This window comes from Carassius carassius, chromosome 19 (assembly GCF_963082965.1).
Source record: "Carassius carassius chromosome 19, fCarCar2.1, whole genome shotgun sequence".
Lineage (NCBI taxonomy): Eukaryota > Metazoa > Chordata > Actinopteri > Cypriniformes > Cyprinidae > Carassius > Carassius carassius.
The window spans coordinates 31,212,002-31,239,287 of record NC_081773.1 but is presented as its reverse complement, the minus strand read 5'-3'; the positions used below and the strand labels follow the sequence as shown (position 1 = coordinate 31,239,287).

The window sequence follows — 27,286 nt, the reverse complement described above, 5'->3', positions numbered from 1 at the left end:
CACTACATCGCCGGCGTCTCTCTCGTGCAATCTGGAGTTAAAGACTTCGTGTGTGTCGATTCAGACAAAGGGTTTGATGGGAAATATAAGCATTGGTGGGCTCACTGTGCAAAATAAAGTGTAGTAATGCACACTATATGTGACCCTGGAGCACAAAAGTGTCTTAAAGGACAGTTTTTCTGAAATTTAGATCATCTGAAAGTTGAATAACATCCAATAATGTATGTCTTGTTATAATAGGACAATATTTGGCTGAGATACAACTAGTTGAAAACCTGGAATCTGAGGGTGCAAAAAAATAAAATAAAATCAAAAAAATCTAAATATTGAGATAATTGTCTTTGAAGTCGTTCAAATGAAGTTCTTAGCAATGCATATTAATGAAAAATGAAGGTTTGATATATTTATAGAAGGAAATGTACAAAATATCTTCATGGAACATGATCTTTACTTAATATCCTAATGAATTTTGGCATAAAAGAAACAATTCTAATTTTCTCTCATGTTTATGTGGCATGTTGATAGTGCAGCTCATGGGAGCTTTGACTCTGAGAAGAAGGCTTTCTCTCGATCACAGACACACTCACACTGCTGTGATGATGAGGTGTGAACCCTAAGGGGAATTTGACTCTGCAGCAGCACACGGGACACTTGCAATTTGGGAAACATCAGCAAATGTAAAGCTTGAAGTCCCCAGCATGCATCTATACAAGGAAAAGAATTAGTGTAGATATACCTTTCACTCAGAAATTGTATATATATATATATACACGCACGCACGCACGCACGCACGCACGCACGCACGCACGCACGCACGCACGCACGCACGCACGCACGCACGCACACACACACACACACACACACACACACACACACACACACACACACACACACACACACACACACACACACACACACACACACACACACACACACACACACACACACACACACACACACACACACACACACACACACACACACACACACACACACACACACACACACACACACACACACACACACACACACACACACACACACACACACACACCGGTATATATATAATCAAATACATTTTAAAGAAACAGCAAGTATTTAAACAAAATACTATATTCTGTAATAGGTAAAAGGTGATTATAGCAATGACATTAATATAAAAAATATTTTGATGATATTAAATACATGACAACCTTTTCTTTGTCTTTTTCTACAAAAACACTTCTGTATTTTAATAAAGATAAAATAACTTATTTTGCATCTCTCACTTTAATTTATCATAGTTTAATGGTCTAAATTTAATTAAAATTTGCATGCCTTAAAAATTTATTTTAAATCAGCAGTGTTATTTTAGAATATATGTAAATCATAGTTTTCTTAATATTTAGTTTTGATTTGATGTTCTGTTTTCAATTTAATTTGAAAGTTTTATCTATTCTGTTCATTGTTTTTATAATTTTTTTATCAGTTTTTTTAATATGTTCTAAAATAAGTTTATATAGTTAAAAAAATATATTTTATTCTAATATTAAAAGTTTATTTTATTTGTTTATATTTGCTATTTTATTTAGTATATATTATTTTATTTTATTTTAGCTCGTGCTTATTTTATTTTAATATTACATTTTTACTTTGTGTTTATATTTTATTTATTATATTTATATTTTATTTTATTTTAGTTAATGCTTATTTTATTTTAATATTTAATTTTATTTTATTTGTTTATATTTTATTTGTTTATATTTTATTTTAGCTCATGCTTATTTTATCTTTAATAATGATTGTGTGTTTGTGTGTGTGTGTGCATTTTTATTATTATTTTTTAATGGTTTAGTGCTGAATATTTGATATCACTCATCTCTAGATAAGACATCTTAAAGTCAAAAGATGTTTAAGAGACTAAAAGACTGCAATCAAAGAAAATGCATATAATTTTACTATTACCTAGGCAATATGTATTTGCTTTCTGATGGGAATTATGAAAAGCACAAGACATTAGCGCGGTTTTATGGTTTACTTGCATAATTAGATTCGATCAGCTCTCTTATCTTGTGCAGTAATTTACATTTAGTCTTTAATACCATTTTATGCTTCATGATTACATTTGACATTTGACCTATCATCTTGTTTACCAAAGTGGAAAAGGAATAGGCCTACATAAATGCATCACTGAATCAAATCCTTATAAATATATTTATTAATTATAATATTTTATTTAATATGCCATATTAATATATACCATAGTAAATGCTCCCAAAAACATTTTTATAAGTGGGATTTTAGCATTCTAAGCATTTCTAAACTATTTTTTTCTCTATTTTCTCTTCCGTATTCAATAGAAATCCCACATTTATAAGAAGTCTCATGGTTTGCTGGGATTGCAGCAGTATTTTCCCGGATATCCATCATCTTGCTGGCTGGGAGAATCTGAGATTCCTCTGAGATGATTTTTCCCACCCCACATGCTGCATGGTGTTAGATTTGATTGTGTTTGTGTGAGGAGACACAGACACACAGCCGCTGCTCTTCAGCACTTTGATTAAATGTTGAAAATCACAGCTTATTCTGGTCAGGAATCATCCACTTACTGTAGATGTGTGAAGTGACCAATCACAGCTAGTTTGGTTTATATGCATTTACACTGATAAAAAAAAATGGCCTTGAAACTCTTTTTCACTGAGAAATTATACATTTCACAAATACTTAAACGAAATGGTAAGCAACATTGTATTAAACAAAGTAGAAATACTAAAATAGTACTTTGTTGTACTCCAATCATCTAATTTTTTTACAGTGTATATGTTTATATCAGTTTTTATCTGGATCAGTTTTTATTTTCATGTTTTCTGAATTTATTTTAATTTTAGTTTTTATTTTTTATTTTTTTTTTAAATAGTTTTTTTTACAGTTTAGATTTAGTAATTTTGTTGAGTGCTTGGTCATTTTTATTGGTTTTTTTTTTTAAATGTCTGCAAAGTCTTTAGTTTATTTTGTGATTTTTAGTCATTTTTATTAGTTTTTCAACTATTAGTTTTTAGTTGTGTGTTTTAGTTATTTAGTTTTTAAAATCATTTTATAATTTTGTATTTATTTAAAAATGTGGTTAAATTTAATCTATATAGTTTTAGAAATTTTGCTGTGAGTTTTTGTCATTTATATCTATCTTACACACACACACACACACACACACACACACATATATATATATATATATGCTGAAATAAAAGCTTTTAGATTTTATTTTTATTTCAGTTCAAGTTTATTTCATTTCAAGTAATGAATTTAAAATATGGTATTGTAAAACTTTATCCAGTACTTTATTTTGTTTACAGTTGTATATAATATATATAAATTTCCAGTGTATAATAACCCTGATCTTAGAAAATAATCATTTATATGCATAAGATAAAATAAATTCTATGAAAGCCAATGGTTTTGTTTCCAAACCTCATTAGACGTTCTTTGATTATATTTATTTTATCAAAACAAAATGCTATGCAATCAGAACATAGCCTTCAATAAAGTGTCATAACCGGTGACATAAATCTCCAGCAGCTCTATACAGCGGGTCACGGCAAACGTATACACAGATGAGAAAATTCGCCTGCAGTTTTTTGAGTTCTTGGAAATATTATTCCCCCATACAGGGCTTCAAGGCACAAACAAATTGTGCCTCGGCGAGCAGCTGCTGCTGTCTGCCCTCGCCGCTTCTGATGAAAGCCCAGGTGTGATGGAGAGAAGAGAGGATCTGAAAACACACAGAGAGAGAGAGAGAGAGAGAGGTCTGCGGTTGCCCATTAGCACAGCAGCGCCGGCTCTCCGTGTGATTGGCAGACGCAGCGGGTCATCGTGATGCACAAAGTGCTGTCTGTTCCCCGGCCTGAAGGGCTCTCTGGGAACCAGCGGCTCCCTGGAGCCACACAATCATGAAAGCAGGTCTGTATCTCCCCACGCCGGCACTGCACCTATAGCATTTAGTCTTTTCTGCACCACAGGGAGCGTTTTTATATTTCACAAACCCTTCAGCTGCTGCTTTCTGCAGAGCCGCGGGAATCTGGAGACTTCAAGGCCGCGAGGCAGGGCTTTTTCTCCCCTCGGTGTTAACAGGTTGTTTTGTTGCTTATAAATGTCTTTTGGTGTATAGTGGGCTTGTCTTGGTGGATGTTTGGTGCACATGGGTGTGTGTGTGTGTGTGTGAAATTATATATATGCTACTTCTTATTTTAAGTGAGTGTATACAATAATAATAATAATATTAATTATTGCCTGAGAAATGCACTAAAATCAAGTTAGTTTAGGCTTTTTAAAAAACTGTCTATGAAATCTGAAAAAAATGTATTTAATTCAAAGGAAAAACTATGTTTGATTGACCCCATTGGCATATTTTTTTTTCTTTCTTCTTGTTTTAAGGAATAATTCACATCATTTTAATAACATTTAATAACATTTTTCTGAAATATTAATACTTAATATATTATGTCACTGTGATTCTCAAGTATGTTTATATATTATATATTTGTAATGGAAAACAAGACATAGATAGTAGTAATACTTTTTTTGCAGAGTAATTAAACTTGATGTAACCTGCTAAAATAACGAAAACTGAAATAAAAATTAATAAAAAAATAAAAACAATAAAAACTATAATAGTATTCCAATATCTATGTGAGTCCCTTGCTCTCTCTCTCTCTCTCTCTTTATATATATATATATATATGTGTGTGTGTGTGTGTGTGTGTCATGTGTAAGTGTTGATCTGTTGATCCCAACATCCATTAAATTAATATTAAAATCCATTTTTAATCTTGATCTATAGTTATATAAAGATATATATATATACGTACATGACTTTATATTAGGAATTGTTCATAAAATGTAATATTATGGAAAATGGGTGTTTAATATATAATGCAGCCAGATTAATTTCATCATGTTTGCTGAAATTCTGCTTATTTTTTTCTATTATGCAATAGTCAACTTTAGATGAAACCATGTCAAGTCACCATCATTTATACAGTGCTTTATACAGCACATGTGTCAAAGCAGCTTTACAGTGTCACACAGGAAAATAATATAATGCAATACAGAGCAAGAGGACAATAGAAAGTTGAAATCAGTTCATTGCTCAGTTCAGTTCTCCTCAGACAGTATCTGTGCAATCAAGTCCACAATATTGCCAGAAATTAAGTGTCCCCAACTGCAAGCCAAAGGCAACAGACAAGGAACCAGAACGGAAGTGGAGAAAAAATAAAAATAAAAAAAAACCTTGTGGAGAAACCAGGCTCAGTCTCTGTGTATAAATATACATATGCTTTATATATATAACAATCATTAATCATGAAACACTGTAAAAAAAAAATGCAGTCTGGTGAATAAAATTCAAAACCACTGGTGCTGTTGAAATAAATAAGAGTTAAATAGAAAGCAAAGCCAATACACCTTCATGCATTTATCTAGTGCTTTCAAATGAACACTTTTATTAATACATGAATTGAATGTATAAATAAGGAATTGAGACTTAAACACACAAGCTCTGTTTTCCTGGTTTTGCAACTTCTTAAATAACCACTAATGCACATGGAATTCAGTTAATGCAGTGAGACTGGCAATTTGTTCAGAGCATTATCTCTAAACACTGGGAATTAATAATAAAAACCCTATTAGGAAAAGACAGAACTGCGAGAACAGACCCAACAATGGCTGGCTGGTTTCTGCATTCTTGGAGGGACGCACATGACTGCTTTTTTTCTGAATTGGTCATTGCCTCTACAAATCTGTTCTTGGAGCACACCGCCAGAATCAACAAGATGGATGTAGGCACTGAAAGCACGGCTGGACACCCATGATAAGAAGCCCATGGCTCAGAAAGAAGCAAAAGAGAGATGCTGGCCAAAAGCCTGGACTAGTGGATGCAGCTAATGCCACTAGCTCAAGAAATCACAATCATGTACAGAAGACCAAGAGCGAAAAGGTATTTCATCAATATTCACGCTGCTCTTTTCCATGCAATGAAATGAAGACACTATCAAGTGGCAAAAATGATAGATAAACACTAGAAAAATCTTGCTGAGTTCTTCCATATTTCAAGTCTTTTGTGTATCTTTGCACATTAAAAATTGTAGAGTGAGGATGCATTTGATTCCAAACACCATTGGTTCTACAAATATGTTAGCTGACGTTGGACAGAGCAGACTTAATTTAGTCTGGCTTTTACTCTCATTATTTGTGCTACGGTGTGTCAAAGTATGCAAAGATGTAATCCAAAGTGTTTATTTGTAATTTGTGTGCATTCAAGCCAATTCAGAAGTCCTTATGCCACCTATGCAGTGTAAATGTGGAATTAGAAAGTAAAAATGCTGCCTCAAAATTCTTTGTAAAAATGCAATGCAGAAAAAAACCAGACTAAATTAAGCCAGCTCTGACACACCCGAGCATAAATAATCAGAGCTGGCATTATTAGTCTGCATTGCATTGAATCTTCTTTGAGGCGGTATTTTTATATTTTAATGCCACATTTACACTGCATAGGTGGCATAAAAGCACTTCTGAAGTGGATTTTAGCTGTCTATACAAAGACTGTTTAAGGCTACTTAAAAGTGGCATCAATACATTTACACAAACCTCATGGTACAACTAGATGACTGCTTTAGTACTAGGGGCTGAGGTGGGATAATGAAGTCTGGATCTTATTCTGCATTGCATCTTTACACAGAATTGTAATTTATCGTTTTACTTTCCAATAGTTACAATGCACATGTTGCATAAGTGAAATGGCATTTAGGTGTTTTTACACAGACTGTTCAGTGCTGCTCAGAGGAGGCATAAATGCATTTCCACACAAATTACAATTGTACACTTTAAGTTTAAGGTGGCTCAGAGTTGCCGTAATCTTGTCTGGCCTTTATTATGCATTGCATCTTTACACTGAATTGTAAACGGGCACAGAGTAGCCTTAACTGCCTTACAAGCTGAATAAGAGGCTTTAAGATGCAAAGTAAATTTCAAAGTATTTCACAACAAATTAATAAGTGTTATTATTAAGTCAGGTCTCCTGTGCACTTTGCACAAGCAGTTTCTCTCTAGACTGAGCCCTAATGAGGTTTCATCTTAGTTAGGATGCTGTCTCAGAAAGCAGCTGGCTATATAATAAAAAGCAAGACTAGATATCGAAGCCGGGTTTAAATAATAAAGTGAAGCCGCAACTAAGATGCGAATGATTTCATCTTATTTTCCACCCATTGTTTATTTAATCTAACACTTATTTGTGCATGCAGATTGCGAGACCATTAGCAGAAGCAATTATCCGTCACCCATTAGTACTCTTCTTCTCTTCTAGCTCAGACAGACATGAATGAGGGTCTCTGATGACACCTCGCACTCCCACAATCACTGTCAGGTAAGAAAACCTGCCTCACATCCTCTCATTTTCTTTTAATGACCGTGACAGTGGAAGTGCAGAGGTGGAGATGTGTGTCCTCCCCACCGATCCCCCTCCCTGCAAATTTGAGCCACTTCAGGGCACTCAAAGGTGCTCCGCGGGGCTCCTTTAATGTCCACGAGCCGGAGCACGAATCATCAGGAGGTCCTGGATGTGTGACGCTTGTCAACCTTGCTTTAAGTGCATCTGGCAAGTGTGCATGCTGGATTAATATTATATAGCCTACGGAAAGACTGTCGTATCAGCGATGAAAGCGGCGTAATCATCGTTGGCCGGTGAAAAGCAGGGCAGATGTCTCATTTTATTCTGCACACTGAGCGAGCAGATAACATCCCTGTTGTCTACGTTCACGGTTCTATAGAAAAGAAGCTACACAAATGCTAGACAGTTAATATGTGATTATACAGTCATCCGATCGTTACCGCTAAATAAAGGACCTTGACATGACTTGGAGGGCTCTTGTGTCAACCTGACTGTACATATTAATAAATGGACATGAAATATCGATTTGAGTGTGGATGATTTCATTATGTGAGCTGAAAGAGAGTGCTAAATGACAACTATGAAGCTAATCGCTTGAATGAGACGGTTTCGCATCTCCGAGCGACGAGTCTATGTGTTTCATTCCTGAGAGAATCAATGAGTAAACGAGTGATTGAATCACAAATTCAACTGATTTATCATTCACTCAGCCGATTCGTTCAAAACTGCTCTTTATTTGCATACAACAGCGCTTTTAACAATACAGATTGTGTCAAAGCAGCTTTACAGTATTAAATATGAAAATAGTGCATAATAACCCACATGAAAATTTTTTTATCGTAAATATTAAAGTGCTTTTGAACCATGCTATAGTAAAGGGTATTATACTGTATATATTATAGCATTTACACAACTTTGTTAATGAATGCCAGAGCAAACTGTAGCATAAACTACAGTGAGCTGATAAACTGTAATAAATACTGTAGTTTTTACTACAGTAAACTGTAGTGTATTGTAGTGTAATATACACTATAGTTGTAGAAAACGTAGTACAGTATTGGGTAAAGTCATTTGTTTATATTATTATAATTGTTATGTTACCACAGCAACTACAGAATTACCACAACAAATTAATTCAAGCACTTTACTATAGTATGGTTCAAAAACACTATAGTATTTACTATACATTTCTATATTTTTTTCATGTATGAAAAAAGGACAATAGTAAACAATACATTTTTAGGTAAAGTCATGAATTCAATGATGTAATTGTCCAGCTCGAAAAACCAGATGAAAGTTTTAATTCCAGACTGCAGTAAGGTCAGATTGTGCAGAGGACTTGTCTGTTTCCCGTGATCGTGGCCCAACGGCCGTCTAGTTGACATGGTCTCCGCAGACATTCAGGGCTGTCGATGTCGTTTCATGAATATATATTCGTGTTTTGATCGAATCATTTGAATGCAGTGATGTATCGCCGTAACTTGCAGAAAGTTTCATGGTTGTTGGACGCAGCTAGATGACCAATCAGATTCAAGGACGTAAATTAAAAGTGCAGTCACAGTAGCAAAATTTGGTATTATTAGGCTAATACTGTAGCGATTGTATGAAGCACAGGCACATCTCACACAGAAATAACTTTAAAGGACGGATGGTTACTCAAAATTACCAAACAAAGCTTTCAAAACTCGGAATCAACTACTACAAAAATTATTCGCTGTTTTGAAGCACTCGAAATGCCACAGACAAACAACAGCTGCTGGTAAAAACCTGTAGGCTAAAATTTTGTCATTTTATTAATGTGCCAAACAAGCTCAATTAGCAATTAAATATTCTCTTTTCTGTGTTATAAATGCACAAGTAATAACATTAAGTTTTGAATGAATCAGCAATAAACCAACATCACGAAACTGACCCGAGATTATAGTTAAAACTACCAGATGCGCATTTATCAGTTTAACCATTGACATATAACACGTTCAACATGTTGGCCTTTCGAAATGAATCAAATTCGAATTGAATCGCAACAAAACCTTGTTTGCTGAAAACTCATGACTTGGCAAGTTTAAAACACACCCCAAATCACCGGTTTCTAAATTAATTATTCGAATTCAAATTTTTCAAAGCTTCATGTTGCAGTGTTTGGAAAGCTCACTAAAATAAAAGCAAGCAGTTGTGAAATCTAAGTGAGGAAATCTTTCACCTTCGCGTGAAATTCCTGTCTGCGATGATATTAAAAGTACTGGATCACATGGATACAATACTATAGTAATTTATAGTAAATACTATAGTGTTTTGGAACCATGATATAGTAAATTACTTGAATTATTTTTTGTGGTTGTTCTTTAGTTGCTGTAGTAAATATAGAGTTGCACTTTATTTTACAGTACATGTAAAATACTTACAGCGAAGTTATCTAAGAAAGTTTTGGTAATACATAGATTTAGGGTTAGGTTTAGGTGTAGGTTCAGGGTTAGTACCTAGTTATTACATAGTTATTGTAATTACTATAATAAGTACATAGTATGTACATGAGGAACAGGACTTTAAAATAAAGTGCTACCAAATATAATAATATAAACAAATTACCTTACCCAATACTGTTTTCTGCAACTATAGGGTGTATTACAATACATTGCAGTTTACTGTAGTAAAAACTACAGTATACTACTGTATTTATTACAGTTTATCAGTTATGCTGTAGCATTCATTAACAAAGTGTTGTAAATACTATAGAAGATGCAGTATAATATACTTTACTATAGTATGATTCAAAAATACTTAAATATTTGCTACAGTATTTCTTTGTGTGGGTGCCCATGAAAATTTGCAGAAAAACAGTAATTGTGACTGCGCCTTAATGGTTTACAACACTGTAGGTTAGCCTATCGAATTGTCTTTCTATTAACTTATATCACATACTGTATGTAGTTATCGGTGTGGGTGTAAACAGAGCAAAACCCATATTTGTCAATGATTTTGAATAGGTCACAAACTTGTCACTACAGGATATAGTCAATGCACATTTTAAAATTAACTGTTATTGTGTTAAAAAAATGGAGCTACCCATAAACTCCAACTCCTTTGAGAGAGAGAAAAAATGTCCTGTCTAAGCATAATGCTAAAATGTCTGAACATTTGCTCAAGGCAGTGTGAGTTTGCTCACTTCTGACATGGACATTCTTAGACACCACATGCCAAAGTCAATTTGATTTCCTGTAGAGTTGCTCATGTTTCCCCACTGAGACAACAGCGGTGTGACTGAAACATGAACTGCTATCACAGAAGAGCATTCTCTAAAAAGCATCCGGTGATGAGGATTTCTCCTCATTAGTGTGATCGTGCGAAAGCAGCGTTACGGGGCGCAAAAAGCGTGTTTGAAATGTGCTTCATACATCATTAAATCTAAGTCGCTCGTGCTGCTTTTGGAACTTTGTGTCCTGCCTGTTTGTGGAAAAACAATAAATAATGAATAATAAATAAATAAATGAAAACACAGACCAGACAGCCTTCAAATTACTGAAGTGGATAAGGTCGTTTTTATATTTGAAATATCATATTTTATTTAGACGACTTTTGCCGTCACTGTAACACAGGACTCATGTTAGTTTAAGATGATGAAGATGCAGTGAGAGAAAGACAGAAAATTCTCTCCACAGAGATGCCGTGGGATCCAAAAGAGTGAAATGCCTCTGCTTTAGTACATTTTCATTACAATTTATTGTCAGCATCAAATTTGAGTGACCAATGAACATCTGACTGTACAAAATAATAATAATAATAAAATGCATGAACAATGTCACTCGCTTACTTGGAAAGTAGAGCACAATCTGACATAGTTCTGCTTCATTTTGCATTTTTTCTTTAGAAATTTCCTAAAATTCCCAATGTTTTATTCCTATATTAAATGAAAAAGAAAACATCCTAGATTTTCACTGTGGCCTCATATGTCTAAAACAAAGTGATGTGCTCTTTATTTCAAACCTGAAAGTATAATGTGGGAGGAACGTTGACATCAAAATACACTAAACCCATTTAAGAATAGCTCAGAAGGTGTTTGCTTTTCTCTTTTTTTAAGGTGTAGTACATTTAAATCTTGCTGTACATACCATTTAATATCTCAGTGGGTAAATTCATGGATTAGCCAAATGATTACTAGCAAACCAAGCCTAAGCTTAATGAGTTATTAATGCCTACGCAGAGGATTTTGCGAAATTAGGTTGCAACTCTTAGACACAAGATGTTATAAGGTTCATCCAACTCAGTATTTGTTAATTGCCTGGAGTTTGTGGAAATGTATTTTACAGTTTGCATTTGAATAAATGCAATGCAAATATTTATTTTCATGTAGTTCTTCATGTAAAACTGAGGTATGTGATTTGCAATACCAAACGGAATTGCAAAAATTACGACTGTACCAATCAAACACTGTCTTCCGTCGGATTTCCAATTGCAATTTCTATTTGTTTAGTTCCTGTAGTGGCTAGGAAATAATAACACAAGACATTCAAGTGTATATAACTCTGTCTGTTACGCAAAACAAAATATTCTCAACTACTGTTTATTTGCATATTAAAACACATCTTTTGTTCCATAAGTTACATCAGAGTTTTACTTTTGTTTACTTTTCATTACACCTAATTTTCCAACATCGCAAAACCCATATCCATCAACGCCAATGTCTCAAAATATATTTTACGGCATGCATTTTAATAAATTCAATGCAAATGTTTATATGCATGTAAAGCTGTTTTTTACCTTTGCTGCTTGCGATCAAACCGAAACTACAAAAATACTCAAACATCTTCCACTGGATTGCATTGCACCAATTGCAGTTTTGTTTGGTTCAGAAATAAAACACTGCACATACAAGTGTGTACAATTCAAAAAGCATATTTTAATAGTCCTAAAAACATGTGTCTGTTATTCAAAGCTATATTTTTCAACTATTGCTATGTGTATAACTTTTTGGTTTACCTTTTTTGAAAATGTCTCATTATACTTCAGTTTGGACCTTAAGGGCAAATCTACTGTGCATTCAGCTGGTGACCAGCAGAAACTCAAGAGTAAACACCGGAGCTTACACGACACCCAGCACGCGAGCTGCCCACCAGCGGCATGGCATGATGACCCTGCACGCCTGCCGACAGCCGTGGTAGTTGTAAGGCCATGGCCAGTAGCCCCCATGAGGCTCACAAACCCGCTCACAATGGGTGTAACTGCGATGACATTCTGTGCAGCAAATGCCACGGTGGTCCAGCATGGGATCGAACACCATGTGCCCCTCTGAACCCTCCTCATTCCGCTGGAGAGAGAAGAGAGAAGAGATGTGAAATTAATTCAGTGGGGCAGCAGTTCTGGTTCACTTTGTGCTTGTATTATTAGTATTAAATGTATTATTTCTTTGTACAATTATATGTTAGTCTTGTGTTGTAGTTTGTACTCTGCAAAAGGTTGGAGTCAGTATTCTGAACAGAAGTCTGTTATGCTCATCAAGGCTGCATTTATTTGATTAATAATGCTGTACAATTGTGAAATATTGGTATACAAATACAGAAATATATTCTGAAATATATTCCGATGGGAATCCATGTTAAAATGTAATTTATTCCTGTAATCAAAGCTGAATTTTCACCAATCCTTCAGTGTCACACGGTCTTCAGAAATCATTCTAACATGCTGATTTGCTGCTCAAGAAACATTTCTGATTATTATCGATGTTGAAAACAGTTGTGCTGCACAATATCTTTATGGAAACGGTGATACATTTTATTTTTCAGGATTCACAGATGAATAGAAAGCATTTGTTTGAAACGGAAATCTATTGTAACATTATGAAAGTGTCTTTAGTGCCACTTTTGGTCAATTTAACTTGTGATTCCCACAAAATATTATGTATTAAGTATTAAGTATTAATCTGAATTATTCCAAATGTCTGACTGGTAGTGTGTGTGTGTGTATTTATAGTATGTTTATGCATGACTGTAATAATGAAGGCATGGCTCACATGATAAGGGTTTTCAGGGTTATAACCAGGCCTTGTGGACCGCTCATCTTCTCTGGCTGAACTCGTGGAGTTTCGACGTCTCGCCTGTTGTCGGTTTAATCCACCTGTAGTCTGGCGTCTCTCTCGCGGCACACTTCTCCTCTTCCTCAATGCTTCAGAAACAGCCAGCAGAGAGCAAGAGTGAAGAGCAAGGCATTTCTGAGCTTTAGATGGTAATCACTGCCTCATTCACAAATGTCACGGTCAGTGTGTGATGGCCATCAACCGTGGATCTGTTTTGCATTAAATATCCCACCTGGGATCTATAAAATGAGTTTCAGATGTTTCTGGAAGAATATTTGTTCATAACTTTGAGAAAACCTTGCCTGAACATTTCCAGTTAGCTTGATGAATGACATTATCCTGAACTATTAATCATACAATATAAAAAGCAATATTTTATAATCGTATTAAGTTGCACTCCATCATTGCTCTTCGTGTGTTGCAGGTGTATTAATGGAAATGCAGTGAAACACCTCTGGAGTTTGCAGGATGATGCCAGTAAATGGGAAGGTCTCCGCAGAATCTCATTATTTCAGGGCTCAGAAAACTGACGTCCTTCAGTGGTTCTTCAGAAGCGATCCAGACCAGAGACCCCACATCAGGTTTCACCGCGCCAGCGTCAGCCTCCTATTGGTAATTAAAAGACAACGGTTGACTGAACACTGAAACCTGAAACTTCAAAACTAAAAGATTAATTTTGCAAGTGCAAGTGCATGGATGTCAAAAAAAAAAAAAACACTGCTTTTAAGTTGCTGTTAATGAAGATGCTTTTTGAATACAAAAGCAGGTAAACCTTAAAGGCCTGTTCAAACTAAAAGGTAATTATAATGATTAATCGCAGTCTTCTTAGTTATCATGTTCAGTGTTAATGGCTTTTAAACACCTTGATCCTGATATAAAAGTATTATCTCAGCCAATGGCATGAGTCTGGGGGCGGGGCTATCCGTTTGACAGACAGCAGATGGGGGCGTGGCCAGAGAAGCAGTATGAAATTCTGTTTAGTGAAGCTGATGATGCCCAAATTGCACACTTTGACTTTAACATTTTGAGATGAAAAATCAGTTTAATGAGTAATTTAATACGCAGTGTATTCACAGTTACAGCCAATTACGTAACATTTAGACTGCTAAACTTTAGTCTCATTTATATTATTATTCATGTAGAAGAAGGTATTATTTCTCACCTCAGAAAGTTCAGGTCTGACTTCTGATTTGATGTAACACTTCTCTTTTCTAGGAAACTTGACTGCTGTAATGCCCTGTGAAAGAATGAAAATAAATGAGATATTTTCTGAACAGCTCTGAAATGAGATGAACAAGTTTATTATGTGCTACTCACGGCTTTGAAGTCTTGAACTTCCACAATTTTCCCATCTGCAGCATCTGAATCGTCTTCTATCTTTATATCGATGTTACTGTAGTGAGCGCTGATCACCTGGCGATCATTAACATACCAGAGTTAAGTTATTTTTTTTATTTTATTTTTTTAAGGGAGTTTTTGCTTCTAAAAAGAAATATTTCTGCATATGGGGTCAGAAAAATAAACTTAACTGAAAGGGTATTCAAGATTATTTTTCTTGCCCTTTTGTCAGATATTTGTTCTTTTAAGAAAAGAAAAAAACCCACTTAATTTTAGTGCTTTTTTTCCTTTTCTTTTTTTTCAGAAAACAAGACTTAATATCTTTGGTCATTTTAATGCTCTGGTAAATGTATCTTGATTTAAAAATGTTGAATTTCTATTGGAAAACAAGACAAAATATTACATTAGAAAATACTTTCTGCAGTCTTCGTGAACATTTGAAAACTCTGCATTTGAAAACTCTAAAATAAAATACAATACAAACATTAACTAAAACTAAAATTAAAAGGGAAATTAATAATATTATACATACATATATAAAAATAGTAATGATAAAAATTATGGAAAAAACATTAAATTAATAAAAAAATGACCTAATATTAAGATGAATAGAACTTTTTTTTTCTTTTTTTTTTCTATTATTTCGATCATTTATTATTTTACATTAGTTTAACTTGATGTACAAGAATAACTAAAACAAATAAAAATATATATTTTAATTGTAAGATTAAAAATTATATTTTTATATTTAAAAACAAAACACAAAACACAACAAAAATAAATAAACAATTTTTAAATGAATATAAATAAAATAAAATGTATGTATATATATATATATATATATATATATATATATATACATATATATATATATATATACATATATATATATATAAATAAATAAATATATATATACATAAGATAGTTGCTTAGGCAATATTTCTCATTTAGTTTATCTTGTTAACTAGAGTAACTAAAACTAAACCCGAAATAAACATAAAAAACTATATAGAAATATAACCCCCTCCCCTTCTAAATCTACTAAACATTAAAGCACGCAAAAAATACTACAATTTTTAATGAAAATAAAAATAAAAACTAAATAAAATAATTGTACAATAATAAATACAAATAAATCAATAAATGAAATAATATCTCAAAATAACAATTAAAAAAATATTTAAATGATGCTAAATGGAAATAATAAAACTAACCATATAATCATGGATACTTGTCAAAAGGAGAAAATGCCTATAAATAAAGTAATTAGTTAAATAATAATTTGTGAAATTTTTTTTTCTTTCGTACATTAATCAGTTTTGGGTTGCCAATTAATCTACGTCCTGAAGCAAACCTACTGTGTAATATTGGTGCATTATTTTGTGCAGTGGTTTATTCACGGGTGCAGCTCTCACTGGCCGTTTGTGTTTGCATTGAGATGTGATGCATGCTGATCTGTTTGCAGTGTTAACACTGCGTGATTATAACCCAGCACACAGACCTCTTTGTTTTCCGTCTTTAACCTGGACGATTTTTTTGAAATGCCAGAGGTGCCTGAAATCAATGCACACTGATGGCTGCAAATGCAAACACGGTGCTGCCTGCTTCATTGATCATTCCTGACACTTTGCTGAGACAAACGCAATTTAAATATTCTCATTCCAACTCAGACCTACCGTGCTTTAAATATCGACACGTCTGTGCTATTGCATCAGCATGCATTTGAGAGCAAAACGAAGTGATTATGCAATGTGGAATATTAAAAATGTATACTTTAAATATAGCAGTGTTACAAAATCCCCTTGATGAATGCATGCATGCGTGCAAATTAAACCCAAAACACAGAACAATTTGCTGCAAATCAAGAAGAACAAACAGTAAAATGTTTTTTATTATTACGCAGTTAACTCAACAAAAAATTGTCATTCCACCTCATCAAAAATAAACGCTTTACTGCTTTGATTTGCCTTTAAGGAGCTCAAGTTTTAGCTTTAGTGGGCTGAATTTTATAGACACTCCAAAAAGGGTTGTTGTTGTTTTTTTTGTAGGAGGTTGCTGAACAGTTGCACTAATTTTGAGCCAGACTAGTTTAGACTACTGTTCTGTCTGGTCTGAGACACTTACTTCTTTCTCGCTGACTTTCCACAAGCAAAAAGCTCCAATGCCTCCAAAAAGCAGCAGAACGATGCCAGCGATGAAGGCTACGACCACTGTCGTCTTCACATGCACAAACCCTTTGGGCTTCAAGCTACTGTAAGCCTTATTAAACACACATAGTTGGATTATAGACATAAATCAAGTGTATTAGATGCATAATGTTAAGTTTAAGGATAAGATGAAAGCATCACGTACCTCAAAAGGAACTTTTTCTGATGTTTCCTCCATGGCGTTCTGGCTTCTACTGAAAGCAGAGCTTTGTGACTTGGTGTAGCTTCTCTCAAGTTTCTATCATGTAGGTGAGAGAGAGGAAAAATTCAGGCAAAGCAAACAAGGTCCCGGAGAAACCCAAGCCTGGAATTCCTCTCCGGGGATTTTCTGTGGCATGAGAAAACAGTGCTGAGACACACGCTTCAGACTATTCATGCACATTTCCAGTGAATTTGTGTAAATAGACAGGCAAAAGAGGCCCAGTTTATCAGAATTCACTGGTTTAAAACTATGGGACGCTTTTGAAGTCAACATCTATTTTTGAATTCAACAAAAGTCAAGTAATGTTCTTCACTTTACCCAGGACTGGATCTGTAAAAGGTCTCATTATGTACACTACAAGTCAAAAGTTTGGACACATCACTCATTTTCATGACTATTTCGCACTTAAAAAAAAAATCAGTCAGTTGATTAAAGTACTCAAATAAAGGTCTGAGAATGATAAAGTAGTGATGAAAATGTGTGACAGAAATGAAGATTCTTATATTTAATCTTTTTTGTCGAGTTTACAGCTTTTTTTTTTTATTATGAACATTCAATAGCCAACTTCAGGTGCATCATGGGATGCTTTTTAACACTATTGAAGAAGAAACATGCGTGAGTAAAACTAAAAACATTTAAAACATTTTTACTTATCTAAAATAGAAAGAACATTATATCAAATCTCTCGTTCCAGCACATCCCAAATCTGCACTACTGGATTGAGATCTGGTGACTGTTTGAGTAAAGTGAACTCATTGTCATGTTCAAGAAACCAGTCTGAGATGATCTGATCTTTGTGACATGGTGCATTATCCTGCTGGAAGTATTCATCAGAGGATGGGTTCACTGTAGTCATAAAGGGATGGACATGGTCAGAAACAATACTCTGGTAGACTGTGGTGTTTAAATGATGCTCAATTGGTACTAAGGGGCCCAAAGTGTGCAAAAAAATATCACCAACACCATTAAACCACCAGTAGTAGTAGTGCCAAGGTCATGAGTTTGATTGCAACTGATAAAATGTAATAATAATAATAATTACATTGTAAGTAAACATTACAAAAGTGGAAACATTTGTAGATTGACAAAAAAATGACATTTAAAACCTTTAATTTGAAATTTTATGATGAATTTTAAAATTTAAGCACAATTTATAATTGTCTTCAATTTAATATAATTCAGATTTTCAAAAAATTATTCAGAAGCCTCAAGTTTTAACAGTTTTTTAAGATCCTAAAATGTCCAAAATGACAAGAGAGTGAAGGACACAAAACATTGTAGGATTTTACAATAACTTATTTTATTTCTCACTTATTTTATAAGTAAACATTATAAAAGTGGTAACATTTGCAGCTTTTAAAAAATGACATTTAATGTGTTACACTTAGTTACAATGTGACCAAAAAGTGACTTACAAACAAATACAATCACATTATATTCATCCAAAACATGCTGTGAAAAAAACAACAGATAATATTGTTAAAAATATAATTTGTATATACAAAACATCAATGCAGTCAAAGATAATATGTACAGCAACATTATTACAGTATATGCCAGTATCAGACTGAGGTATCAAGCTTCTGTAAACCTGCCAGGACTCTCTGTGGCGATGGGTTTGGTGGAGTGTGTGAAGACTTGCATGTCTATATTCTCCGAGTCTTGTCTCCGCTGTGACTGTGGAGAGCAGATGTGAATGTAATCGTACTGACTCTGCTGATCTTCTGTAAGGCTGTGCAAGGCCACGCTTCTGTTGTTCTGCGTGTCGTAACTGCTCCTCTGAAGCGTGGCCTGTGAGCACGGCCTCGTCCTTTGGAAGGTCGAGAGATGTCTGCTATTAATGCTCCCGCTGGTTCTGCTCACAGACGGGCTCCAGCATCTGTCCGAGTGACCCAGGATCCTGCACTCGCTGGTGCAAGCCCACAGACCTGAGGAAACACACTCAGGTGAGGAACTGCCACAATAAAACTGCTTTTAATATCTTATATGAACTTCAGTCCAGTAAATTAATCCAGTCAACAACAATTTAGCAACATTTGCATCAGTTTACATCAATTATGATACTTTTTTCTCAAAATCAAAGTATGCGTGTTTATATTTCATAGTAATTCTGACTTTGCTTCTCAGAATTTTTTGTTTCTGACACTTGTGAAAAAAACACGTGATTTGGACTTTTTTTCTTAGAAAAATCTCACAGTTCAGACCTTTCTTCTAAGAATTGCAAGTTTTTGCAGTTTGTGAGATATAAGCTCGCAATAAACTTTAACCAATCCAATCAACAGCATTTGCAAATTTACATCTCGCAATTTTGGCTTGATTCTTGAGACCATATTACCCGGAATTCTGAGTTTATATCTCCTAATTGTGACATTTTTCTGGAATTCTGAGTTTATATCTCCTAATTGTGACAATTTTCTGGAATTCTGAGTTTACATCTCCTAATTGTGACATTTTTCTGGAATTCTGAGTTTACATCTCCTAATTGTGGCATTTTTCTGGAATTCTGAGTTTACATCTCCTAATTGTGACATTTTTCTGGAATTCTGAGTTTACATCTCCTAATTGTGGCATTTTTCTGGAATTCTGAGTTTATATCTCCTAATTGTGACATTTTTCTGGAATTCTGAGTTTATATCTCCTAATTGTGACATTTTTCTGGAATTCTGAGTTTACATCTCCTAATTGTGGCATTTTTCTGGAATTCTGAGTTTATATCTCCTAATTGTGGCATTTTTCTGGAATTCTGAGTTTACATCTCCTAATTGTGACATTTTTCTGGAATTCTGAGTTTACATCTCCTAATTGTGGCATTTTTCTGGAATTCTGAGTTTATATCTCCTAATTGTGACATTTTTCTGGAATTCTGAGTTTATATCTCCTAATTGTGACATTTTTCTGGAATTCTGAGTTTACATCTCCTAATTGTGACATTTTTCTGGAATTCTGAGTTTACATCTCCTAATTGTGGCATTTTTCTGGAATTCTGAGTTTATATCTCCTAATTGTGACATTTTTCTGGAATTCTGAGTTTATATCTCATAATTTTGACTTTTCTCTGAATTCTTAGTTTATATGTTGTAACTTACTTTTTTCTAGGAATTCTGAGTTTACGTATCACAATTTCAAATTCTTTCCTGGAATTTGAGTTTACATTTCAAAATTGTAATTTTGTTTCTCAGAATTCTTTGTTTACATTTCGTAACGTTTACATTTTTCTAGGAATTCTGAGTTATATCTCATACTTTTGACTTTTTTCTTTGAATTCAGAATTTTTTATGTTGTAATTTTCCCTTGTTTCTCGGAATTTTGAGTTTATTTTTCGTACTTTTGAATTTTCTCTGAATTCTTATTTAACATCTTGTAACTTACTTTTTCTTGGAATTCTTTGTTTACATCTTGTAACTTTTACTTTTAACTATCAGAATTCTGAGCTTCCATGTTGTAATTTTGTATCCTTTTTTCCAGCAAATTTATATTGTGAGTTTGTCTCACAATTCAGGCTTTTCTTCTTAGGATCATGACACATAAACTCATAATTAAAAAGGTTATTACAAATATTTATCTCACAGTTCCCATTTTTTCCTTGCTGTTATGAGTTTAAATCTTACAATTCTGACTTTTATTCTGAAAACTGCAGTTTATAGACATGAGTAATGTTGCAAGTCAGAATTGTGAGAAAAAAAACTTCTAAATTGTGTGAAATTAACTCAAAATTGCATTATGTTTGTTTGACTCTTAATGTGTTCAGATGCGTGTGACTCGTGATTTGCACACTGCTCAACTCTATTAGTGCGTGTGTGATCTCTCAGGCTCTTTGTTTCCCATACATTAGTGTTTAACAAGGATGCAACAGAAATGAATAAAAACTGACCTTGAAGTGATCCAATCAGCAGCTAATTATTCTGAGCACCTCTCTACTTTAACTTTGCTTCACTAATCCACACAACACCAACACCTCATCAACGCAACCATGATCCTTGTCTGCGTGAGAAGTCATGCTACCAGTGACGCTGTCTTTAATTGTTTCATTGGTCTACTTTTATCAAGAACACAAATTATCAGTTATGTAAGACTTACTTTCTAACTGTATTAAACTACAATTGTCTCTTCTCTCGTTTAGTGTAAGACCTTTATCAATGCTCCACATCCTACAATTATTCTTTGTTTTGTGTTTTGCATCAGATCCTATTTTACCTTTGACATTTAACAAGATTATTTGGAGGCATATATATATATATATATACATATATATATATATATATATATATACACTCACTGGCCACTTTATTAGTTATATATTGTTAGTACCGGGTTGGTCCCCCTTTTGCCTTCAGAACTGCCTTAATTCTTCGTGGCATAGATTCAACAAGGTGTTGGAAACATTCCTCAGAGATTTTGGGCCGTACTGACATGATAGCATCACACAGTTGCTGCAGATCTGTGAATCTCTCGTCCCAGCACATCCAAAATCTGCACTACTGGATTGAGATCTGGTGACTGTTTGAGTAAAGTGAACTCATTGTCATGTTCAAGAAACCAGTCTGAGATGATCTGATCTTTGTGACATGGTGCATTATCCTGCTGGAAGTATTCATCAGAGGATGGGTTCACTGTAGTCATAAAGGGATAGACATGGTCAGAAACAATACTCTGGTAGACTGTGGTGTTTAAATGATGCTCAATTGGAAAATATCCCCCACACCATTAAACCACCACCACCAGCCTGAACTGTTGAGACAAGCCAAGATGGATCGATGCTTTCATGTTCTTCATGCCAAATTCTGACCCTAACATCTGAATGTCGCAGCACAAATCGAGACTCATCAGACCAGGCAATGTTTTTCCAATCTTCTATTGTCCAATTTTGGTGAGTCTGTATGAATTGTATCCTCTGTTTCCTGTTCTTATCTGACAGGAGCTTCACCTGAAGTGGTCTTCTGCTGCTGTAGCTCATCTGTTTCAGGGTTTGATGTGTTGTGTGTTCAGAGATGCTCTTCTGCATACCTTAACGAGTGATTATTTGAGTTACTGTTGACTTTCTATCATCTCTAACCAGTCTGCCCATTCTCCTCTGACCTCTGACCTCAACAAGGCATTTTCATCCACACAACTCCCACTCACTGGATATTTTCTCTTCTTCAGACCATTCTCTGTAAACACTAGAGATGGATGTGTGTGAACATCCCACTAGATCGGTAGTTTTTTAAATACTCAGACCAGCCCGTCTGGCACCAACAACCATTCCACGTTCAAAGTCACTTAAATCCCTTTCTTCCTCATTCTGATGCTCAGTTTGAACTTCAGCAAGTCGTCTTCACCACATCTGATGTCTAAATGCATTGAGTTGCTGCCATGTGATTGGCTGATTAGCAATTTGTGTTACCAAGCAATTGAACAGGTGTATCTTATAAAGTGGCCGGTGAGTGTGTGTGTGTGTGTGTATGTATATATATATATATATATATATATATATACACACACACACACACACACACACACATAGAATTCTGCAAAAAGATTAAATATATTACCATTTTGGACATGTATATGCATAATAATAAAGTATGTATAATAAATAGTTTTGAGTGTCAGATGAGTTGATTCTAACCTTTATATGACGTGTAGTCTTTCTTGAGGCCTTCACTGATGTCAGAATCACTGTCATTAACATCACTGTCTCCTTTTCCGCTGTCTTTGCCACTGATCTGTGGGTCTCTGACTGCGATGGTCATCATGGAGTTTCCTTTCCATACAGTGATGGGTCGAGCATTGTCTTTACCATACCCAGGCAAAGTGGAATAGCCCTGTGAAAACACAAGGATCAAAGCTCATCATCTCTGCTTTTTCAGAACGACATGACACGGAGTTAATAATTTCATTTAGTTGATAAACTACTTTTACTGTTATAGTTAAGCAAACGTTTGTGTTCAGTCCACACTATTTATTCATTTATTTTATTTATTTATTTTTATTTATTTTTTTTGGTGGGGGGGGGGGGTATACTGTATATACACATTGATCAGACAAATGCCTTTGACTGTTGCATTGCATGCTTGTTTTATCTTTTTTTGGTCTATTTACTAATAGTTTTTTGGCCATTTGATCACATCTCACTGCATTTTCAGGGCCTTTCCTTGAGTTTTTCACTTCATATGAAGTTAAAATCCGATCATTAAAAATATTGTTTCAATTCCAATGTGTTCAACTGAGTTGGATTCCATTACACTATTTATAGCTGTTTTTAATGCAAATAGTGCATTGTGTTTGTACGCATCCTTCGGTCATTACATCATATCCGTTTTTCAGAGTTTCACACAATGAGTGTTGTTTTTAAGACAACATATCAAGCTAAAAACTAATTGACCTGTTTTATTCCTTTGCATCAGTCTCCTCTATTGTTATTTTTCATTGTTGCATTTAACTTTTTTTTTCAAGTAACGAAAATGCTTTTTCTATGATTAACTACTGTATAATAACTCTAAATTTGATCCCAATCCTACAGTTGTTATAATCATTTTTGCTCTTTTTCACCATTTTATTTATTGTTGCAACCAAAACATGTGGACCTTTTTATGGAGCCCAGCACATGACATGCAAGAAAAAACAAATAAATCATGCACACGATTTACTAATTCATTCCCTTGATGTATTAAAACGTGCACACAATAACTATTTTGTATGCTTGTTTTGCTTAATTGTGCACACAATTAACAAATTTTTTCTCTTGATTTCTCATGTGCACGATTTAGCAAATATTTTAAACAATTTAGTAAATCATTCACACAGATTATAAATCGAGAGAACTAAATAGTAAATTGTGCACACGATTTTTTCTTTTTGCATGCCATGTGTGGTGCTTCGTAGTTTTTTGCGTTGCATTGCATTATGCTTTTTTAGGTTGTCAATCTGCATTTTTTGAAAAATTGAAAATGTAGGCTACATACATATATATATATATGAGATGCAAGTCTTTGTTCACTGCATTGTGCAAATTCCTTTGCTTTCCATCCGCAATTTTGCATTGGCCTGTGCACATGCATCAGATGAACGTTATTGGCTTTCATGTCTTGCGTCATTAGCCTTGCTTTTTGAGCCCTGTGTTCTGTTCAGCTGTGCTCCATTAAGAAAGAAACAGTCGAGAAAGAAACAGTCACCACTTACATCTATTTCCCCCGCCACACTCCTATATTTGCTCTTGAAGGTCTGAGAGGTTTCGTTAAAAACTTCGGCCGTCGCCTGTATGCTGTTGTGTAGTTTCTCAGGCGTGCCGATGACGGTTGTGGAGTGAAATGCATGCGTGTCAAACACATTGGCAGTCTGGCTGGAAATCATCGACACGGCATTGTGCTCTTTATCGTAAGGAATATCCACTGCATCAGGAAGGTCAGCTTGTCTCTTCTGACCGTTTTTGCGACTTTTGCATAGTATGTACGATAAAATAGCCAAAAACAGCAGCGAGGTACTCGTCAAAGCCAAGATTAAAATAAGTGTCCATTGTTTTGGTTCGCCGTCCTCTCTTTCATCATAAAAATTGCCATTTGAGGGTGCAGACTCAGTTAGGGTGAAATGAATCGTAGCTGTTGAGGTTAGCGACGGGTGGCCGTTGTCGTTAACTGTTACTAAGACTTTCCAAAAGTCGTACTCATCATAATTGATTTTGCGGTTGATGTATATTTCCCCCGTATTCGGATCAATTGCGAAACCGAAATCGCCTCCGTCATAGAGTTTGTAAGTGAGCTCTGCATTCAAACCGGCGTCTGAATCTTTCGCCACGATTCGGGTCATGATATAACCAGGCGGCGCGTCTCTGGGAAGCTGGATTTCGGCAGATCCGTTGACAAGCGGCGGTTGCGTTATCGAAGGCATGTTGTCATTCTGATCAACCACATTGATAATCAGTACAGCACTGTTGTGAAGTTGCGGCCATCCTCGGTCGCTGGCCTGGACGCGAAGATCTAGCCGCTTCGTGACTTCGTAATTAAAACTTTGCAAGGCGTAAACGTTCCCAGCTTGATTCATAATAGCAAACCTGGAGATGCTGTTGGTGTCCGAGTCAAAAAGCTCATAGCTTATTTCCCCATTAAGCCCAGAATCCTGATCGCTGGCTAAAATCGTAGTAATGTAGGTACCTGGAAGACGATTCTCCTCAATGAAACCTTCATATATCTTAGCGCTGAATGTCGGGGCATTGTCATTGACATCTGTAAGCCGTATAATGTAATGAGTGACTGTGCGTAATGGTGGTATGCCAAAATCCTCAGCCACTACAGTCAAATTATACTCCGCGATCTTCTCTCTATCCAGAGGAGCCATCGTGGCTATCGTGTAGCTCCCTTCATACGCTCTTTTAAGCCTGAAGTTTCCATGTCCACCATTCAGAGTGCAGCTCACTTGCCCATTCGATCCAGTGTCCTTGTCTTTGATGCTGATTAAAGCCACCAAGATGTCTGGACCTGTAGCTTCGCTAACATGTGCAACACCATCCGTTACTGACGTGATGGACGTGATGATGATTTCAGGCGGGTTGTCGTTCACATCTCTGACGTTGATGATGATTTTGCACATTGAGAGCATAGGATTGTGTCCTAAATCGCTGGCTTGGATGTCAATTTCATATGTGGTCTCGTCTTCATAATCCACAGGGTTTTGCAAAGTCAAATGTCCAGTTTTGTAATCCAGTTTAAACAGTTGTCTGATCTTTGTTGTGACTTGTTTCCCAAATTCATACACGACCTGTCCATTGAGACCTTCGTCTGGATCGACAGCGTTTAAGTCTAGCAGTAGCGAATCAACAGGGGTGTCCTCTGGCACGTCCACAGCGTAATGGCTGTGGTCAAACAGAGGGCTGTTGTCATTAGCATCCTTCACTTTGACGGTGACATTAGTGGCGCCGCTTTTCGCCGGATTTCCGCCGTCTGCCGCCACGAGTTTGAGCGCGAAAAAAGCGCGGGATTCACGGTCAAGCTCTTTGACGAGCACCAGCTCCGCATATTTAACCCCATCCACTCGCGTTACGACATCGACGCTAAAGTGAGCGTTTTCGCTCAGATGGTAGGTTTGGATAGAGTTAGACCCCACGTCTGCGTCCTCGGCGGCGTCCAGCGCGACGCGCGTTCCAAGCGCCGCGCTCTCGGAGATCTCGACGGTGCAGTCGGTGCGCGGGAACACCGGTGAGTTGTCGTTTACGTCCAGAACTTCCACCTCGACGTGAAAGAGCTCAAACTGCTCTGCGGACACAAACGCGACGTCAAAAGTGATTACGCACCGCGGGTTGCGCTTGCAGATGCGTTCGCGGTCGACGCGCTCTTCCACCGAAAGCCTCCCGTCGCTTTCCCTGAATCGGATGAAGGAGCCGGTGGAGGGGCTCATGAGCTTAAACCTGATTCCGGGGAAAGTCCTGCGCGTTTTGTCCGGGGTCCAGGTTACATTGCTGGCTAGAGTTCCGATGACCGTCGGCGGTCGGACCTCCTCGTATATCTTATACCTCACCGTTCGTTCCTCAGAAACGACCTGTGAAACCAACGAAATGCATATCAGCGTACCTCCAAATATCCGCGCGAACAAAAGTCCTCGCTCCATTTTAGCGCACCTGCGCGCGGAGAGACTCGCGCTGTTCATCAGGTTCTCTGAACTGAAGCGCAAAGTCACTTGTTCCGCGCGCAGCTTCTTCTCTCACCCCTCCCGCGACAGACACACGCGCCAGTGACATTTACAATGCACACGAATGACCAATACACCTTCACACAGGTCTGATGCACGCGGGGAAGAACGCGATATTAAATGCATTATAATGGAATTGAAGAGAATAGTCAGTAGGCTACTGTAGGACTCGTGCTTTGTGCGCGCATGTGGGGAGGGAGACAGGACAAAGAAAAGGATATTTCATTTTCTCTCTCCTGTTTGAATGGACAGGGAAGGACACTGAATTTTAATGCATTTGCTGTAGAAACTTGAAATTGCTTGTTTGACTGTGCTTTAGAATGGAAATGTCCCTATTATTTAAATATATATTGACATATGACCTAATTGGAGTCTGTTTTAACAGAAATTAC

The 27,286-nt window shown here is 35.8% G+C and overlaps 2 protein-coding genes and 1 long non-coding RNA gene across 3 annotated transcripts; 1 reads left to right on the top strand and 2 right to left on the bottom strand.

The window, feature by feature from the left end:
- The first annotated feature begins 5,862 nt into the window (after positions 1-5,862).
- LOC132095565 (uncharacterized) lies at positions 5,863-14,033 on the top strand. The gene is made up of 3 exons (XR_009422459.1): positions 5,863-5,971; positions 7,337-7,396; positions 13,912-14,033. It is a non-coding gene; the product is annotated as an uncharacterized LOC132095565 (long non-coding RNA).
- On the bottom strand, positions 12,295-17,265 carry cnmd (chondromodulin). The gene is made up of 7 exons (XM_059500683.1): positions 17,178-17,265; positions 16,950-17,084; positions 14,805-14,900; positions 14,650-14,724; positions 13,940-14,093; positions 13,425-13,576; positions 12,295-12,722 (listed from the first exon to the last, which is right to left on the bottom strand). Exons 1-7 carry the CDS (start codon positions 17,208-17,210, stop codon positions 12,498-12,500), a joined length of 870 nt encoding a protein of 289 aa, XP_059356666.1. The 5' UTR covers positions 17,211-17,265; the 3' UTR covers positions 12,295-12,497.
- Positions 17,266-18,528: 1,263 nt separating this feature from the next.
- Positions 18,529-27,004, bottom strand: si:ch211-199f5.1 (protocadherin-8). The gene is made up of 3 exons (XM_059500682.1): positions 24,396-27,004; positions 22,843-23,038; positions 18,529-19,162 (listed from the first exon to the last, which is right to left on the bottom strand). The coding sequence occupies exons 1-3, from the start codon at positions 26,850-26,852 to the stop codon at positions 18,810-18,812; spliced, it is 3,006 nt and encodes a 1,001-aa protein (XP_059356665.1). The 5' UTR covers positions 26,853-27,004; the 3' UTR covers positions 18,529-18,809.
- Between the last annotated feature and the right edge of the window lie 282 nt (positions 27,005-27,286).